This window comes from Tenrec ecaudatus, chromosome 9 (genome assembly GCF_050624435.1).
Source record: "Tenrec ecaudatus isolate mTenEca1 chromosome 9, mTenEca1.hap1, whole genome shotgun sequence".
NCBI lineage: Eukaryota > Metazoa > Chordata > Mammalia > Afrosoricida > Tenrecidae > Tenrec > Tenrec ecaudatus.
The window spans coordinates 149,717,809-149,732,308 of NC_134538.1; the positions used below are offsets into that span (position 1 = coordinate 149,717,809).

Here is a 14,500-nt window from a genome sequence, read left to right on the forward strand (position 1 = left end):
CTGTGGGGGAGCACTGGCCGAGCACATGGGCTCCTGAGCGGGTTCTGAGGCCAGGTCGCCAGGCACAGCTGAGGAGGGAGAGGAGCAAGGATGAGGGCAGCAGGGCTGCTCTCAAGGCCTTCATTGGTGATGAAAGGGTGCACATTTTGGCCAGATTCCTTCCTTCTCCGGATCCGGTGCACAAGGGCGGGTGGTGGGGACTGGGGTTGGGATGGGCTCGAGGGGACTAGCTGGGCAGGGAGGGGAATTGGGTTGGGATTCTTTAGGAGGAGGGCAGGAGGACAGGGGCACAGCTCTGGGCAAGCAGACACAACCTTATGTAACTGAGCTAGAGAATGGTAATATATTGGTTGCCTGGGAGGGAGGGAGGAAGGAAGGAAGGAAGGAAGGAAGGAAGGAAGGAAGGAAGGAAGGGAGGGAGGGAGGAAGGAAGGAAGGAAGGAAGGAAGGAAGGAAGGAAGGTGGAAAAGGAAATGAATAAAGAGAGCAGAGGACCCTTCTGAGTTCACCCACAGCGGAAAAGGAACGGAGCTTCTGGGGAGGTGGAAGGTCTCTGTCTGGTGTCCAAGTATCTAGAGGGCTCTAAGGACCAGAGTGGGAGGCACTTCAGTGCCCCCTTGTCACGGACACCCAAGAGAGATGGGCTAACAACCAGAATAAGCACCGTGCAGGACCAGATGGGGACCAGAGAGGTTGACAGAATGCCTGAGAGTACGCAAGGTTAAGGGTCGGGGGAGATGAGGGAAGCAGTTCTGTCTTGCAGGGTTGGTCTGGGCGTGTGCTCTCTAGGAGACAAGACAGGATGAAATAAGGTGGCTCCAAGAGGAGACTGCCGGGTGTATATCGCAGTGGACAAAATGCCAAAGCCTTTGGGATGTATACGTTGCAACCAGTGTTGCCATGGGAAGGGGTGCAGGGACCAGAGGTGGCCCCTCCCTTGGCAGTACTGGTTTGGAACAGGGGAGAGGGGTGGTGGGGTGAATCTGACTAGAGGGGCTGTAGGCACAGACCCCAAGGCAGGTGCATCAAACCATCTCGGGGGTGGGTGGGGTGGAGAGTGAGGCTGTGCCCAAATGCACCCAGGATGGAGGCAGCCCATGTGCCACCAAGGTCCTGGCTCCTCGGACGAGGCGCTGTGGGAGGGGTGCAGTGAGGAGGAGTAGAGGCATCAGACCCAAGACAATCAGGGGGAGACAAGTCCCGAGTAAGGTGGACAGGGAAGTAAAGGGATGTCACCGAGAAGCGCCTGGCATGGTGGCAATTGGGTTGAGACTTGCGGTAGGGTCGGGTGTACCAAGTTCCAAGCCAAGTTGTAGGTGCCAGCACAGAGCACATTTGAGGAGGGAAGCTGTGGGCTTACGGGTAGATGGGTTATGTGGCTGTAATCATAGACTGGTGCGTACAGTGTGAGTGTAAGGAAGAGGGGTAGGGTGAGGGGATGAAGAGCATCATACAAAGCGAAGGATGCCAACCAGGGAAGGAAGGAGGAGGGAGGGACCAGAAGATCCAGCCAGAGAGGGCAGGAGAACCTGGCCGAGCAGCTGGTGTGAGGTCTCAGCTTGGGAGACACTGGATCACACACATGAAGTGTCTGCACAGCTGCTGTGAGGGCATCTAAAAGGTAGAAGAATCACCTGGTGAACCTCCCTGGTGGGTTTGACATGCAGGTCTGAAACAGAACACTGTCTGGGGCTGCATCCGGAGGGCTTTGAACCTGGGCTCCGGGCGAGCCAGTGGGTTTAGTACAGCAGGCCTGAAGCAGGGAGGGCTGACTTTGCCTGCAAGGAGGAGGGAGGGGAGCACACAGCCAGGAAGACAAGTGGGCCGGCATCTGAGTCCCAGTGGTAGGCGATCGAGCGAGCGGCACAAATGAATGTTCCAGAGAGGAAGTGCAGGAGAAATGAAACAGTCGGCCTCAGGAGCCTGGCGACCAGGTGCTCAGCTTGTAGGCCATGGGAGGGCACCTTGTGCAGACATGGTCTGAAGGGTGACAAGAACGGACGAGGGCCCGGGGTACGAGAGAAGCTGCTCTGTGGGTGGGCCACGCTGCACCAACAAAGGCCTGGCCAAGGTCACAGGGAGCAGAGGAAGTGAAATGGAGAATCCGGGAATTCTGCTCCCCCAAACTTCGGCCGAGGCAGAGAAACGGGAGTCACAGAGACGGGAAGCACGAGGGCAGAGCAATGCTCAGGGTGTGGTGGAAGGGTGTGGGCTGGACTGCGGCCCAGGAGAGGAGGAGACATCCCCACACAGGGGTTTGGGAGACCTCAGCCAAGGCCACTAGAGAGGCATTGAAGGTACGAGGGCCAGCCTGCCAGGAGCAGGACAAGAAAAGAAATGAGCAAAAGCAGCGGGGACAACGTGTGGGGAGAAATGGCTGCTCTCTGGTGTTGAAAGGGTGGGGAGCAGGGACCAGGGTCAGGGCGGCACCCAGGGGATTACATGGGAGCACTAGGTGGGGAGAAATAAAATTAGGCTGGTGGGAGTGAAGGGGGAGGGAGATGGGTCCAACTCTAGGCATCGAGAGAAATCTTTTTCAGTTGAACTCTAGACCATTCGAGGCTACGAGTTCAGGGGGAGGATATGAAGTTTAGGCAAGGCAAGGGAAGACAACGCAAGAGGAGGACAGCAATTCCATAAAGTGGAAGGGCCACAGCTGGTGGCCCACCTGTCCACAGAGGTGTGCAGGGTGGAGGAGCGGTGCCGCAGTGCCATCCTGCCATGCCCATGCCACTTCACGCAGGCAAGTGCGCTCATGATGAGGATACGCACCAAAGACAGACGGCATGCCTACGAGGGACACATGTCGGGGGCTGTGGGGGCAGGGAGGAGGGCAACCGTTCTCTAGTGTGGAGTGCTGTTTGGGGCACGAGCTGCTCACTCACTCGGAGGGGGTTCCAGGAGGAGACTGCTGGGCTGCTACCTGAGCGGATCTCAGGCCAGGGCCTTGGAGGAAGAGCTGTGGCCGATGTGCAGGAGAGAACTCGAGAGGTCTGCGGGGCACAGGAGCTCAGGGGGAACGGAAGCCTGGCCCCGACAGCAGTTACTACTAAAGGGTCTGGGTTTCATCAGAGGGCGTCTGCGGCCCTGGAGCCGGCAGACCTCAAAACATAGCGGGGCTGAGTGGAGCTTGGTGTAGAAAGAGCCCTGATGGAGTTGATGGGGCACCTAGGGGTCATGCGTCCTTGAGTAAGTGTCTCTGGTGAAGGGGGTCAGTGGACAAATGGGCGGCATGAGTAGATGCTGCTGCTGGGTGGGAGCAGAGGAGGTGTCAGACTCGTGGGAGGCCAGCGGGGGAGAAGTATCAGGGTGAGGCTGACCGTGAGCTCACGGATACAGCTCAGAAGGCACCGGCTGTTGAGGGACTCTTGCGAAGAGGTGAATACTAAGTAGAGGAACAGGAACGAGGGTGGCTGGAGGGGAATATGGAGGGTGAGGCCGCGCCTGTCCGCACCAGGCCCTGGTGCCCCGGAGTTCAGTCAGAAGGAGACTCAGCTGAAGAGGGCAGGCGTGGGTTCAGTACAGTAGGTGGAAACAATGGCCCACTTGAGGAGTGGTTGGTGGGTTCACACTGCTGACCTTTTGGTTGGCAGCCACGCACTTTAGCCACTTTGACACCAGGTAGGGTGAGGATAGAGACGCTGGGAAGAATGCAGTGACAGTAGATCTAGCAGATGTCCTCGGAAGGGTACTGAACCACCTGTGGGCTTGACGAGGATCGGGGACCGCTGACTGGGTATTCAGGATGAGCTGAGCATCTCTCAAGAGGCAAAAGCGTGCTGTTCTCCCTGGACCCAGTGCACGTGCCACAGTCAGTGGGCTGGAGGAGGGCAGACATCAGAGTGGGTGGGTGGGATGAGCTGGGTGGGACAAATGATGGGAAAGGAAAGTACACAGGAAGGGAGGGAGAGAGACTTACAAACAGAAAACAGCAACAGCAACTAAAACAAAGAGCGGAGAGAAACTTTTGAACTGGTGAGACGGTTCTAGTGGGCCAGGAGGTCCAGGAGGAAAGGGAGAAAGCTGCCTACGGAATCTGTACCCGGGGAGTGTTGGCTGATGAATGGCACGGTGCTTGTCGGGTCAGGCTGTGGGCCATGTGGGCAGAGACAAAGGAGCAGGCCCCTGAGAGCACTGTGTGTGTGTGTGTGTGTGTGTATGTGGGGGGGAGGGGGATAGTCAAGAAGACTTGGATTGAACAGAGGGGACCAGGCAGAGCTGCCTGTGAAGGTGCAACCCAGATGGCAACCACTGTAGCAAAGAGTCTCAGGGATTCAGGATGGAGGGGTGTGGAATGAGTGCAGGCTGTTGGTACCAAAGGCCCCTGCCTGCACATGTGGGCAGACCTGGACAGGAGGTGGGCTTTCACAAAGCGCACAGATTCTGTGCTTCTGCTGCTCAATGAGGCAAGTGGGTGGAAACTCAGCATTAGGCAGAGAGAGTAGGAAGGGGCCACTTGGGGAAGGAGGAAAACTGGCAGAACTGGAATGGTGTGAGAGGCGTCTGCCCCGACACTGGCTAAGTGGCACAGACAGAGCGAGGGAGGGACAGAGGGAGGTTTCCTGGCCGGGAAGCCTGAGGCAGAGGATAATCAAAGGGGAGGAAGAGAAGAGGTGGAGTGTGGCACCCAAGAAAGAGGCTGGTCCTCATCTGGGCACGGTGCATGGCACGAGCAAGGGATTGGGTGGGGAGTAGGCGGGGAAGCGTGAAAGGCAGAGAGGCACCGTGACGACAAGGAGAGGACAGGGGATGGGAAAGGGTGGAGGAGGGTCCAGGTGAGAGTAGGAGGGCCCAGAGGGCAGCGTCTCCAAGGGGAGGTGGTGGCCACTGTCATCACGGGGATGGTGATGTTGGGGACTCCCGGACAAGCGGAGGGTCTATGCCCAGGAAGGTGTGAGGAGCCAGGCCGAGAGAGGAGGGGGGACTGCAGCCTTGGGTCGGGTAGCTGTTGGGAGAGCCTGCTGGATGGGGCATCCAGGCTCTACAAAGGAGCACACTTGGGAGGGAAGAGACTGGCAGAGAGCACCTGGAAAGGAGATGAAGGCAACACAGGGTGAGAGAAACCACAGTACTCAATCACAGAGAGCTCTCTGCAGAGTAGGCATGGAAGTCTCAGTGTGTCTGCGCTGGGCTGGGGGTCATGCATCTGTGGTCAGACATCAAAATTGCTCTGGAGAAAGGCAAAAGGTAGGAGAATTATGGGAAGACCCCCCTGAGAGGTTGCAATCAAAGGTCTGATCACACAATTTGTCGGGACCAGAATACAACCAGGGACTAGTCTAGGGTACAGGGATTCCGGCATGTTTGAAACAAGGGTGGAGCAGCAGGTGGGAAGATCCAGAAGGGCGCAGACCCTACTGAATCCAGCTGAATGATTCCCAGATGGTGGACGAGAGAATGCTGCAGGCTGAAGGGGCGAGAGGGATGTGGTAGAGGGAACACAGGAGACAGAGGAACATTGGCTCGAGGCTAGAAGATCACACGAGCAATCTGGGAAGCATGGTACAGGGTGATCGTCCGAATGAGTAGAAGAATGAGGAAGAGCAGGGATGGATAGAGCCTAGAAGCCACGAGAGGTTTGTTTGAGGAATTGGGGGAATGCTTTTCCTAAGAGAAGCTTGGCCACGGAATGAAGAGGGAACAGAAACTGAACTTTGGCTCTCCAAACTGGGCAAGATGTGCGAGGGAAAACAGAAGGAGAAGGGGCGTTGCGTGAGTCAGACACGCTGGAGTGAAGGAGCGGTGTCAGGTGGCCACAGCAGCACGAGGTTGTTGGCGCTGGGGCACCCTGGGGCTGTTGGAGACAAGCATGGGGACGGGCAGGCACTTCAGGAACTGAAAGGCCGGAGAGCTAGCGAAGGGGACAAAAAGACTGCCATCAGAAGGGACAAGGGAGGACGGGCAGCAGGGGACTCAGGCAGCCTCAGGGCTCAGCTCCAGCTGGAGACAAAGTTGGTTGAAATGGAGCAGGGGGTTGTTCAGAAAGGGGTGACAGGTCCAGGAAAAGACTGGGCCCATGTCCCGACGGGCGTGTTGACGGCATGGAGGCGCTATGAGTGTGGAAGTATAAGATGAAGCACTATCTCTCTGACACAGAGATGGGGTCCTGTGCCCGGGGTGGCCATGCACAACCTTAATGTGGCCTCCAGTGTGCACCCAAGTGGAGGCAGGCAGACACGAGGGGAAGTACCTAGGATCCCAGCTGGGGAAACGTCGGGATCTGTGAGAGATGGACAGCTGGCAGAGCAAAGTCGCTCCTTCCGAAAGCAAGTGGAGGTCACGGGGTGTGCTGGGCACCAGCACACCCAGGGGAGTGTCGCGCTTTGAGCACTGAGAGCTGGGGATGGGGGGGAGGGTGGTGGTGGTGTGTGTGTGTGCGCGCAAGCAAGGACCAGCACAAAGGACCACTGCTGCATCCATTTGAATGATCCAGGGATGGTGCTGGAGAGGGCGTGGCCCCATGAGCAGGATATACCAGAGTCAGAGGAGGAGGACTAGGTGGCTACACCGCACTCAGGAGAAACGGGGTCCTCAGGAACGGCAGCAGTCAAGATGGCTGCTATTGATGAGGCTTGGACTAGAGGGAGCCGTGGAAGACAGAAAGCGAGGTTACAGTGGGCACAGAGGGAACAGACAGATAGCAGAGCGTGTCTGGGGGGCAGGGAGGCGGGCGCGCAGGCAGACTGGGTGTGAGTGAACACGGAAATGGTAAACTTGGAATCCTGGCAGTGCTCACACAAGTTCAACTGGAGAAATGCCCATGCTGGTTTCTAAGGCCACCTGCTGAAACAAGACTCGAGTGGTCAAGGTGGGACAGTACGACTGGGAAGTACTTTGTTCCCAATGCTGCCTTTTCCCACGCATTTGAGCGAAAGTTCAGGTGAAAGGCTTGGCTTGGAAGAATGCAGAGTTTATGAAGGATATCAGTATGGGCTCTGATGGGTGTCCGGAGGTGAGCCAATGCTGAAGTTGTAACTGAAGTTGTGAGTTGAATTCAGAATGTTGGGAGAAAATCTGGCTCATAATGAAGGAAATATGGATTGCGGGGGAGGTGGGACATGTTGAGGGATTGGGATGGGATTTTTGTTATGATGAAGGCTGAAAGAAAGATCTGTAGGCAGATCACTGAGAGCTGAATTACAGATGAGAGGGCGGCAAGCTGTGACAGGGCAGTCAGAATCCCCAATGAACCAAGGACAAGGAGCTCATGTGCATGCACTTACCAACTTGATCTTGGTGTGGATGCCAGACAATCAAATAGGTTATTTGCTACAATAGTTGCAGACAATGGGAGACAGGATGGGACATAGTGTGACACAGCCCCATAATAAAAAGGAATACAGGGATTGGAAGGGTCCTGGCTATGCAGGTGAACCCTTCGTTAAATGGGCAGGGGCGTTGCTGAGGTCTGAGGCAGGGGATGGGTAGACGGTTGCATCTATGAGGCAGGCCATACTATTGTTAGGGCCATCCACACTGAGTGAGAACGGATGCCAACCAGGAGTGCTGCCCTCTTTTTCTAAAACGTTTGAGATAAGGAGTGATTCTTAAAGGGCAAAAGGCAGCAACAGGACCAACTAGGCTGAGACCTTTGACGTCAGCCACTCCTCAGCGCTCTCCACGACCGGAGTGAAGGATACACGGTAGTGTCTTGATGCTGGGCTACGCGGGTTTTTCCTAAGGGAGCAGATTTTGTTTTGCTCAATTCAAAAAGGGGAAAGCAAGAGAAATGAGGAGTTAAAAAACTCCAGGAAGGAAGAGAATCATTGGTAGATTGGAGGGTGTGTCTTTCCTACCCTGGCCAACGGGGCATGTGCGAGGATGACGGGAGGAAGGGGGTCATTCCGGAAATGAAAGCCTACCAGCCTCCACTTACTGAGGGGTCACCAGCGTCTGGCACTGCAGCAAACACGCGCACCTTACGTTCTTCATCCCATTCCATCCTCACTCCCAAACCATGCTCACAGTCGTCTGATCAAACGACCGCTCGGAATCACGCAGCGAGGCTTCAACTTGAGATCCGTGGAGAAGCTCAAGGTGCACTCTTAAAGCAGGCCATTTCCTACTTTCAAGTTCACCTTGAAGTCACACCTAACTTTTAAATCCGCCCCCCTCCACCCACCCTGAGAGTTAAGGAAGAGTTCTGCGATAAGGCAAGTAGAGGGGACGTGTCGATCTGGACGCGACTGGTAGCAGGTGGCATGTCTGTGATGGGGGTGCGCACAAAGGGAGCACGGGTAGATGACTGCTTTGTACCGTCTATGCCCTGGTATGTCACGTGTGTTCAGGGACCAGCAGAGACAGTCACACCTTGGGACAGAGAGTGAAGAGGAGGGAGGGAGGAGTGAAGAGGGTGAAGGGAGGAGTTCATTTTTAAGCAGGCAGATGATGGACCAAATACACACACACCACAAACAGTATGTCCAAAGTTCAGGCATTGTGACAAAATTCTACTTCATTTATCTACGCTGCAATGGCAGAGTTTGTGACTAACTTTCAGTACTGATCAGGAAGCCCTTTCACAAAAATGAAAATTCTCCAATGCCACATTTTTATTTACCAAATGAAACAGAACAACTACCATACCAACAACCTGAAGAGCCCAGATCCAATACACCAAAGGGCGAGACCTCTGGGCTCGTTCTTCAAATCTGTACTTTAAATCGAAACATACTCTGTAGCCAGAGAGAGGGGGAGGAACCTTCTCTCTGCTCCTTTCTTGGTGGAAATATTTGTTCTGTATTATACTTCTGTATGATAAGTAATTGCTGTAACTTCCATATTGTTGTTTTTGTCTCTTCACTATTGCTGTGTTTTGATGCTGTAAAACTGTACTTAAGGGACTTTGGGAAGACCACTCCCTGGGGTGTGAGGCACCTGAGTTAGCAGAGCGCACCTAGGGAAATGGGAAGAATGGGTTTGGCGTGTGCCCTTCCCTTGAAATGGAGTGGTGAGATAATGGCGCCCCTTAGAAAACAAATGTGGTAACAAGTAACTTAGCAGGAAGACTGTGAAACTAGGTGACACCTCACCTAGAGTTCTGTTGTTGCAGAAAACAACAACTGGTCAAGTACAGGATCTCCCAGGAAAAAGCCAACAGGTCCAAATCCTCGCTTAGAACAGGGGTCAACGAAACCGGCCTAACGCAAGAGTATAGCCAGCTAGGGGACATGCTTCAGACAAAGCTAACCGGAGCGAGAGCGAGAAACAGACCAGGCCAGGGAGCGCATCGATGAGCAAACAGAACAGACAGGGGAGGTGCTGACAGGCCAATGCAGGATGGCCTGGGCTCCAAGGGGAGGCCAGACAGGGAAGTGCCTTCCTGCCCAGGGCACTGCAGAGCCAGCGGGCTGCCGAGGAGAAGGGCTGCGCAGCCCAGGACCAGAGGGAACCATCTGGGATTCAGACCCAACAATGGTGCCAACTCGAATCTACCTCGTGCTAGAGTCTGAGCAGCCTGGTCTACCATGCGCCGCAGCAGGGCCGGGCAGGGACCCCCCAGGGGAAAATATCGCAGGAGGAGGGAGTTGGGGGAGAGGCCAAAAGACAGTAGGCCACACCTTGGTTGTAACTGAGCGCTGACCGCAGAGAACTATTTGACTTTTTGACTTCTTGTAAACTCTGTGACTTCCCCGCTATTTGTTAATTTTGTTAACCTATCTGTTTTTCCTGTTCTGACTGGTAGTAAAAATTGTGCAAAATATCAATGTGTCCCGTGTGCTTATTTCTGCGAAAGGCAGGGTCACAGTGGGACCCACCGCTCTGCAGGGAACACTGGGTGGGGAGGTGGGGGCGGATGAAATCCAGGTCTGCAGAGGCTTGCCCTTCACAGAAGACCAGCCACAGGGCCATCTCACACCGTCAGGTTTGCAAACACTGCTATCGGCACTACCAGCTGGCTCTCTTTTGGGGGGGCCATTTTGCCCTCCAGAGGGCAACAGTTTCAGTCACCACACGGGAACTGCTGCATATAGAAAATGACATAGCCTTGCTCAAATCTGGGTGCTGTGATCGGCTAGATCAGTCACGAGGCTGAGACTTGCTCAAAGACACTAGCCTTAGGCTTGTCGACCCTCAGAGATGACATATCCTGAAATGCCAAGGACCGACTGGGCAGTCAAATCCAGAGAGAACCCAGGCAGGGAGACACAGCAGTGAGACAGGACCCTGGGCCAGAGACCGGAGGTGAAAAAGCCTTGTGGCATGGCTCCACGGAGAGAGCCTGCGTCCTTGTCTGGGCCACCACCGCATGCCCGTGGCTTCTCTCTCCAGAGTAGAGAGCCGGCAAACTCCTCTCTCAGACTTAGCTTGAAAAGGAACATTTCCACAGCCGAAGCAATTCCATCCCTAGTTATAAAGGCAACCATTACCGTGACAGTCTGAAGAACTACCTCCCTCAACCCTGACCAATCCTTTGAATGCATTCTCAGTCAAGCTTAGGTTTCCAGCCCTTTGTGGGTCAGTACCTGCCGTAGGGTCATCGTCAGGCAAACGGACCAGCGTGTAACACATTCCTGGTTGGTTGTACGCGAGGCTGGGGGCGGGGATGCAGCAGAGCACTTCATGGGCATCGGAGGGCTCCATCCGCACGGTCACTTTCTCCAGCAGCTGGTCGTTCAGAGTGTTGGTGCAGTCGAACTGGAAAGGCACCACAGGGAAAGTCACACACGCTCAGAACCAGGGCCCCGAGCAAGGGTTTCTTTCCCAGCCGTGACCTGTCATGCCATTCTGGACCACGCGGTGCCTTCCCTTCCTAACGAGTCTCTTTATTTATTTACTAATCATTTCCCTGGGGGCTCGTACAGCTCTTATCACAATCCATACATACATCACGTCAAGCACATTTGTACATTGGTTGCCATCATCATTCTCAAAACATTTGCTGTCTACTTGAGCCCTTGGTATCGGCTCCTCATTCCCCCCTCCTTCCCCACACCCCCCTCCCTCATGAACCCTTGATAATTTATAATTATTTTGTCATGCCTTACACTGTCTGACGTCTCCCTTCACCCACTTTTCTGCTGTCCGTCCCCCAGGGAAGAGGTCACATGTAGATCCTTGTATTCGGTTCCCCCTTTCTACCCCACCTTCCCTCTACTCTCCCTGTATCGCTACTCTCATCACTGGTCCTGAAGGGATCATCTGTCCTGGTTCCACCGTATTTCTAGTTCCTATCTGTACCAGTGTCCATCCTCAATTCTACCATATAAACCGTCTCCTTAAGGCACAAAGATCACCTTATTTCGGGGATTTGTGGTTGGCTGGTGGCTTATGTAGCCACCAGCTCTCTCTCCTAAGACCGAGCTCTCGCAGAAGGGCGGCGGCCCCTGACGGCTGACTGAGCGTCAACGAGAAGCCCTACGTCTGGAACAGCTCGCTTAACTACACTGATACTAAAGGAGGGTGATCTTTTTAAGTAGGTTCTACTGAGGTTGCAGAACTTCTTCATACATTCCAGTTTTATGAACGTTCACATTTTTCACCATTAAAAGGGACCCGTCACATGAAATGAGAGGATCTCTACAGCGCCCACCTGGAACACAATGTGGTTGGTAAACACGTGCTTGATGCAGCGAACAAAATATTCGGTCTCTGCTTCTGTAAGTTGAACAGGCTCAGAAGACTTAAACAAGGGTCCTAGATTCATAAACTCAGGGATGGCAGCCAATTGTTCTAGAAGGAAAAAGGAGAGAGGAAAGAAAGCAGGCTGTTATAACAGGGAAGGTATTACTCTGCATCTCTAAAATACTTTAAATAGCTTCCAGACCCTTACTGCCGACTGACTACTAATTACTGTTCAGCTATTCTCAACCTATCAACTAATATGTCTCCAAGCTTAAGTGGACTAATCTTTTCAGTAAGCAAGTTAATATCCTGAACTACTTAAAAAAAAAAAAAGGAAATTAAAATCCTAATTTCTTAGAATTTGAGTTCTCAGTGAGTAAGCAAGATACAGACGCAAAACCACACACCCAAGAAGCAAGTTAACAGATTGGGAATTGGAGATTCTCATGGACCCCGGGTGGCCTAGAAACTGTAGCCGATGGTAAGAAATAAGTCAGCATGCTCCAATTAGTTCTAGAAAGATGTCTTGGGTGAAAATTAATCAAACTGAGTCAAAGTAGCAGGCTTCCCTACATGTGCAATGCCTAGGAGGCAAGCCCAGGGACCCATCAAATCGTCCTACCTTGGAAAATCTCTTGCCTGGAAGGAGCCAACTTCTCTGGCTTATTAGTCACAAGTGTGATTTCTGCAAGGACAGAGATGAAGTCACAGGTGAGTTTTTACTCCACTCTCCAGCTAACACATGCACGCACAGCAAGGTGAGGGGCGGAAGTGTCTAGCAGATAAACACTGGGCCACTTCTAAATCACACCACTAGGTTCTTGGTCCCCTTTCTTTCAAGATGCACAAATTCAAGTGTATGTAATGATCCTATTTTACGAGATAATTAAATATACCCTAAAATATCAAATCTGCTTTAAATGGGTGAGGATGTACAAAAACAACTGCTTTTGCAAGGAGGAACAATTCATCAAATAAATCTTCTCACACTTCAGTCTGACAACAGTCTGTCTATCGTCAAACTGGACAATGCCAACAGAAAAACTGTGAGAAACAAGGTTGAAAAGGGAAGCATACGGCATTTGATTCCCGGTCCTGTGTTGTTCTTCTGTATTTATTTCAGTTTTAAAGATAGTCTGCGAACATTCTTCCCCATCTTGCCTTACACATGCACTCAGGATAAATTCCCAAGAGCAAAATTCATTAACTAGAAGTGCCAGCTTCAGAAGAAGATGAAGGCAGTGAGGGGCTAATTACCGTTCAGAGGGACACAGCAGTAATGAATTTAAGATGCCGCAACACTTGGCAAGGAAAAAACCCAAAATTGATCATTTTTTTATCCTGAACCACACTTCAAATTTTTGCAAACACCAGAACTTTTTAAAAGCTCCTATTGAGAGTGGTGGTTGGGGAGAATCCTAGGATCTGGAAAATTTGGACTAGGGCATGACACAATTATACAAAATAAGTATTAGAAAAAATATACTCTCAGCCACCTGGTGGTAACACTACTTCTGCTCAGAAACCCTTGGATATGTAATAGTGCCCATTACCTGCTTTCTGTTCAAAGGCAGGAGCCACAGCAAGAGGGACGGATTTCATGTCGAAGGGCTTTTCCGAAGGCTCCAGGGTGTACTGGTGCAAAGCTTTTTCCATCCCTGGTACCGAGACCGTCAGACCTGGGACATACAGGCATCTCTGCGTTAGAACTTCATGGGAAAATGAGCTTGAGAGGTTATGGAATTTCCTCAAAAACTTCAGGGAGCCATCCCACCTTATAACCCTATCTTAAAATTCTGCCTGAGGAGACCTGAAAGCAGAGCATTAACATGCCAACAGACCATTACCTCCCAGAGAGGAAAGCCACCGAGGCCTGGGAGACAGTGAAAACCCACCCAAGGGAAGAGGCCAAGGTTAAACCCATCCAACAGGAAAGGGAGGAAAGCCAGGAGCCGAGGCCAAGGGCTCAGGCAGAAAGAAAATGATGATGGTGACATGCGTACAACTGTGCTTGATACAACAGATGTATGGGTTATTATAAGAGCTATAAGAGGCCCCAATGGAATGATTCATAAGAAGAAAAACCAGGAGCAAGCGATGTTCCTTGGGTCCTTCCTAATCTAAGAAACTTAACCGCGTGGAGGGTTTTATGGGACTTGTCTTAACCGCGTGGAGGGTTTTATGGGACTTGTCTTAACCGCGTGGAGGGTTTTATGGGACTTGTCTTAACCGCGTGGAGGGTTTTATGGGACTTGTCTTAACCGCGTGGAGGGTTTTATGGGACTTGTCTTAACCGCGTGGAGGGTTTTATGGGACTTGTCCACATCAAGTTAGAAGCCAGTCCTGTGAACGGCCGTTTCCCCTCGAAAGGCAAGTACACCCAACACTAACCACCAAGCACTTTGCCGATCTTGAGGTCTACTCCCACGACACCACCCAGGGAACAAATGCCCGCGTGTCCACGTCCCTGGTGCGCACTAACCGTTGAAGATGTACGTAGCATTCAACGCCATCTGCCTCTGCTGCAGCACATTCAGGTAGAAGGTAGCTCGGTCCCGGACCTCATCATCTGTATCCATCATACACCTGCCCAGGGAATCAGAAGAGGCAGGTCACTGCACCACCAGCCATGCCTGAGGGACAGGACAGGGCCCGCGACACTCCCTTTATTTATTAAAGACTCAACAATATCAGTGGAGGATGCGAATGTATCCACCAGCCTTGGGGACTGTTCTGAGTCGCTGAGGAAATGCTGTCAATCTGAAGCTGCACACAGCCTAGGCATTCGTTTTACCCCAGCTCGCTGTCATCGAGTCGACCCCCATGAGGCAAAGTCAGCGCTCCCTGCCACGGAGTCATTGCCCACTCAAAATGACCCCAAAGGGCACAGCAGAACTGCCCTGCGAGCTTCTGGGACTCCTAACGCTTTATGGGA

At 52.8% G+C, this 14,500-nt stretch overlaps 1 protein-coding gene across 2 annotated transcripts in view; it reads right to left on the bottom strand.

Annotated features, from left to right (window-relative positions):
• Positions 1–14,500, bottom strand: part of COPG2 (coat protein complex I subunit gamma 2) — a 112,885-nt gene that overhangs the window by 42,124 nt on the left and 56,261 nt on the right. For both annotated transcript variants that reach the window (XM_075558669.1, XM_075558668.1), the window contains exons 16-20: positions 14,048–14,151; positions 13,119–13,244; positions 12,188–12,250; positions 11,534–11,673; positions 10,467–10,638 (exon numbers count right to left, since the gene is read on the bottom strand). In XM_075558669.1, coding sequence (XP_075414784.1) covers positions 10,467–10,638; positions 11,534–11,673; positions 12,188–12,250; positions 13,119–13,244; positions 14,048–14,151 — 605 coding nt within the window. The remainder of the gene's footprint in view (positions 1–10,466; positions 10,639–11,533; positions 11,674–12,187; positions 12,251–13,118; positions 13,245–14,047; positions 14,152–14,500) is intronic.